At 32.2% G+C, this 5420-nt stretch overlaps 1 protein-coding gene across 1 annotated transcript in view; it reads right to left on the bottom strand.

The window, feature by feature from the left end:
- The window catches only part of LOC106469342 (actin-binding LIM protein 1-like), a 79767-nt gene extending 75794 nt beyond the window's left edge, over positions 1-3973 (bottom strand). Inside the window, exon 1 of the mRNA XM_022397840.1 lies at positions 3639-3973. Within this exon, the coding sequence (XP_022253548.1) occupies positions 3639-3642 (4 nt within the window). The 5' untranslated portion in view covers positions 3643-3973. The remainder of the gene's footprint in view (positions 1-3638) is intronic.
- Positions 3974-5420: the final 1447 nt, after the last annotated feature.

Here is a 5420-nt window from a genome sequence, read left to right on the forward strand (position 1 = left end):
AATTGTTGTAAAAATATTCTCAGTTTCATGACTGCTAGTGACCTACAGATCATAGCCTGTTGCAAAAACATTCTCAGTTTCATGACTGCTAGTGAGCTATAGATCATAAGTTGTTGGGAAAAGATTAGCAGTTCCATGACTGCTAGTGACCTAGAGATAATAAGTTGTTGTAAAAACATTCCCAGTTTCATGACTGCTAGTGACCTAGAGCTTATAAATTGTTGTAAAAATATACTCCGTTCCATGACTACTAGTGAGCTAGAGATCATAACCAGTTGCAAACAGTTCCATGACTGCTAGTGACATAGAGATCATAATTTGTTGTAAAAACATTCTCAGTTCCATGACTGCTAGTGACCTAGAGCTCATAAGATGTTGCAAAAAGATTCTCGGTGACAGAAATTAATCTTGAATTTCCAAAGTATGAAAAAGAGCCATTAGAGTGATGAAATGATAAGTATGGACAACAGTTTACCAGTATCCACTTCAACAGTTTAGTGGTGCAGAAATCCAAATGTGCTAGATCTGGTGACTTCATCAGTATGTCTTAATACAGAATAGCATAAATACTCATTTCATTCTCCAATTGATTGAGGTAAGCAACAGCTGAACAGGTATGTCATGGAAGCATCTTGCATAAACAGGGCTTTTGTCAATTTTATAGACAGAAATGAATCTTGATTACATTGCATACTGTTACCTGGAGCACATGTATGGCTTTTTCTACTAACCTTACTCACTTTACATATTCAAAATTGTTTTAATATAACATACTCAAACCTCTGTATACCATTAAAGGACAATTAGAATAGCATCTGAAAAGTTTGTACTTGATAAACAACTAGCATGAATTTAGAGAAATTTTTTTTATCTCACCAAATAGTTTTTTTTATACAATTGATGTTCATGTCACTGATGAAAAAACTACAAAAAATGATAAAAAATAAGATTATTTAGCTATTGATTTAAATACAGAGTAGATGTAACTGTTTGGGCAGGACAGTTTCCAAACTTTCTGGGATCTCAAAACCTTGTAAAAATAGATTTGTGGGTAATTTTTCAGATTTACTCATTAAGGTGAGTGATTAAGATTGTTGAAATGTGTTTCAATATTGAAAATTGATGCATTTGAGACATGAAAACGACTAACTTCTCATATCAGAGAAACATTATTTTGGTGGAAAAAGAAAAAAATGTTTAGATGTGATCATTCTTCAATGCCTAAAAAAAAAGATAGCTGAGAGTTTAGTTTTGTCCAAGCTAGTATACTTCCAAGACCTATACGTATAAAAGTTTGAACTTGGAAGCCAAAGGTTACCATAACTTTGTAATGAACTTTGGTAAGGACTTACTTAAAATAACGTGTGTGATTTTGATACCCCTAATTTAGGAACAATGTTGATAGATTGGAAAGAGCACACATATAGACACCTAGTTTCAATTATAAGAAATAAATATTGAAAACCTGGTTAAACTCTCATTTTGAATTTCCAAAGTATGAAAAAGGGCCATTAGAGTGGTGAAATGATTAGGTTGTTGATGGAAACTTCAACATTTGTAGCAAACAATAGAAGCTTTGGAAACTTAGACCCTGTTACGACCTTTAAAACAATTATTTCTCTGTCAGTTTTAAACTCATGGAATGGCTTGCCTATTGATGTTGTACATGAAAGTGTTTTTACTTTTTTTTTAATTGTTACATACAGACAGTAACTGTGGAGAGACAGCTATCTCACATGAGAATATACAAGTTCAATGATAAGAACGACAAAGAAGTGAATGCATGCAGAAAACTGCTTTAATAGTATAAAGCAAAGAGAGATTATTAATGAATATTTCACTAGCTGGAACTGGTTAATGGGGTCCGGGGTCTGTTTTGAATTTTTTTTTATTATGATTTATGTCAATAATGTGTACAACTTCTTTCTTGGCCAATAATAATGCTAAAATGATGGGAAAATCAAATTATAATGAGAATTTCTTTCTTACTCAAGAAGACCTTCGAAGTCTTGGTTAATGGACTATGATGCTAAAAGTTTGCTTTAAGACTGAGAAGCTATTCACTTGATTAGCTCAAGGACTTTTCAAGCAATATGATATTTGATCTTGTGGTGAAAAAAGACAAATGTAGATACGACTTGGTAACTCTCTGATAAGTGTTTAGGTGTGGTGGAAACACCTTGGTTCTTGGTTCTGTTTACATAAATTCTGAATTTAAGAGTAAAAAAAGTATTTTTAACCGTTTGATAGGTCTTGTAAAAACCCCTGGAGTACTTTGCTGTCTCAGCTAGTCCTCCTTCTATGACAAGTTCATATATATATATATATATATATATATGTATATATCAACATGTTGGAGTTAGCAGAGACAATTATAATTGATCAACCATATCATTCTAGTCATTGATGAGAGTCAAGGTTTTGAGTGTTTATGTGAAGCAAAAAAGATTTAAGAGATTTTTCACATATTCAACTTTGATAGGGGTTTTAACAATATTTTGTTTGGGTGGCCTGTTTGAGTAGAGTTACAAGAAAGAGATGATCGGTTTGCAATTAATTTTTTTACTGTTTACTTTTTGAATATATAGATGTGAAAACCTAGATGCACATTTAAGTTTAGCTTTGCATTTTTCATTCCTTGTTATAAATTTGTTTTGGCACTCAGAGCAACCTTCATAGGTGAAATGGTAAAATATTACTATGCTTTTTCTTTACATTCTTTGTGATATAGAAAGTTATTATTAATAATCCTTAATTCTTCTTATATTTTATTATATAATTAGACCATTTTGTAATTGACATATACATGTTAAACTTAATTTTCTTTCACAAAAATTAGTAAAAGCTAAAATTATATTCGCTGTACTGTAGCCCAATGCTCCTCAACTGGGTGAATTGTTCACCCAGGAGTAAGTGAAATCAAAATCAAGGTGAATGAGAATGATGTGGCAGGGGGTGAATAAGTATTATCAATTATACAACACATTCAAGAGTAAGTTATTATTATTTATTCTAGTTGTAATTTGTTAAATACATTTATTTTTTGTTGTATTCATTTTGGTTGTAGTTCGATGTATATTTAAGTTATAATAAAAAAAGTGCATTTTAATTGAATCCTTTTTTGTCTTTTTTTTCGAACTAGGGTGAGTGAGCTATTGTAAAAAAGCTACATGGGTGAGTAATATTGGAAAAAGTCGGGAAGCACCGCTGTAGCCTTAACTTTTCTGTTTATTTTTTATTCTTGTTATTCTTTTGTCGCTGTTTTACTTTTTATTATTATAAAACAATAGCCACCTTTCGCCACTGGCAGCAGGATTTCACATTGGCCAATGATTAGACACTAACCTAAGCACACAGTGAAAGTGAAACTAGTAAATGTAGAAACAAACAAAAAATTACGATTAGCTAGTCAACTTTTTCTCGGTCCTAATTTGAAAACATATACAAGGAAAACTAATGACACTAACACTATAGTAACTGTTAATCAGTAACACTAACAGAAATTTATGGCCAAAATTTGCATGTCTGACTTATTATTAATATTAGTACTAGTAGTAGTAGTCATATAAATTATAATAATTATAACTAATAATAAAATATTTAATATAAGTTATAACGTAATTCAACTTTGGTCTTACCCATTTTGGTTTATGTAGAAAAATTAAATGTTCAGAAACAATGACAAAACTCGAGCAATAGTCATGATTTTAAACTAGTAAGAGTACTAATAATATTATCGAGTTTTCTGTACTAGTATAGTAGTAATATACTATATTGTAGTTGTACTGCTACATAATCATTCCGCATTCACACTCCCGCACCAACAAAATTCACTATCTATCTTTACGCAAGAGGCCCCGCTAAGTGCGACAGGGCGAGTCCAATCAATTTGTCTGGGAAACAAGAAATTGCGATGCAAATATAACAAAAACGAAAATTTTGCTACACTTTGGAATAATTTAAACAAACACAGTAACAAATATATTAACTAGCCCTATTTTATCATATAAATCAAAACCATTCGAATAATTAAAGTGGGAAGAGGGGGGCATTCTTTGCGTTTTACTTCTTGCATTATTACTCCATACTTTTGATTAGATATGAGAATTCAAACGAAGATGGGAAAACAGGGGTAAAAGTTAAACATAATATACAGAAATTTTATTTTCTAGAAATATGATTTGCTTTGCTAACAGAGTCCTCTTTTGTAAGTGAAATCAATCAAGCGAAAATATTTTCTTTATTAACTTATAATATGCCAATTAAACAATAAATAATAAAACAAATTCATGAATTGTACTACTCAAAGTCAGTGTAATTATTCTAGTTCGAGGTATTGTCGTCAATCGTTACAAATATATAATATAAACATTTCCGTGATAATGGAGCAAAAATCAAATCTTCCGTCAAGATTATACTTTCAAAAGTGACCAAAAAAACGTACTCTGATGGTATTGTCATTATGAAAACACTAAAACATTTTGGGTTATTACTTATGGCGCTAAATATTCAAACTTTTTTTTTTTTTTTGGTAATTAAGCACAAAGCTACTCAATGGGCTATCTGCGCTCTTCTCACCACGGCTATCGAAACCCAGTTTATAGTGTTGTAAGTCCGCAGACATGTCGCTGTGCCTCTGGAGGGCAGTCCTTTCAACGGTAGTAGATGTTAACATTGTCAATGTAGTATACCAAACGATGTAACTCTCCCATAATAACAGAAATATAATGTAGCATATTTAATCAGTAAAATCTGGGAGTAAGTATAACGACTGCGTGATAAACACAAATGTAAAAACTAAACCGGAAAAAAAAGTTTATTGTTGTCTAAAAAGTGACAGGTGTGACTGTTAGTGCCACTACCTTGCTAACTGGAAATGACAACTTCCAAATACAAAACAAATTTTATAGATTATGCAATAATTACATATAGAATTATATTCTTGTGAGCTATATTTTAATTATTGTGACATCAAGAATATTGTTACGACAGCGGAAGTCACGTGACGCTGGTGGCATGTGCGAGGAGTTTCTCGAATGATCTTGAATTTCCTAGTTTGTTCGGGACGCTCTCTTTTTTAGTATATAAGCCCAGCAAATAAAAGAAGGGATACAAATTCAGATAGATTTTCATGTGGCGGCTTCGATCCTTTCCGGCTGCCTGCGCGGCTTCCCGACTCCACTCTCTAGAACCACTAATGACTCAACACGTCAAATAAATTAAGAAACACGAAGCTCAACCGAATACGCGCAGGGTTGATGGAGAACAAACGTTCCCGAGCCCCCCAGTTGGGAAGAGAGAACTTCCTTCAAACTAAACCCCTGCCACGATTAGTTTTTTTTTTTTGTTTTTTTTTTCAGATAGATTAAAGATAGAGATAATTGAGTCAAGCGAACAGTAGGCACCGTAAGTAAAGTGTG

This window comes from Limulus polyphemus, unplaced genomic scaffold (assembly GCF_000517525.1).
Source record: "Limulus polyphemus unplaced genomic scaffold, Limulus_polyphemus-2.1.2 Scaffold3434, whole genome shotgun sequence".
Taxonomy (NCBI): Eukaryota; Metazoa; Arthropoda; class Merostomata; order Xiphosura; family Limulidae; genus Limulus; species Limulus polyphemus.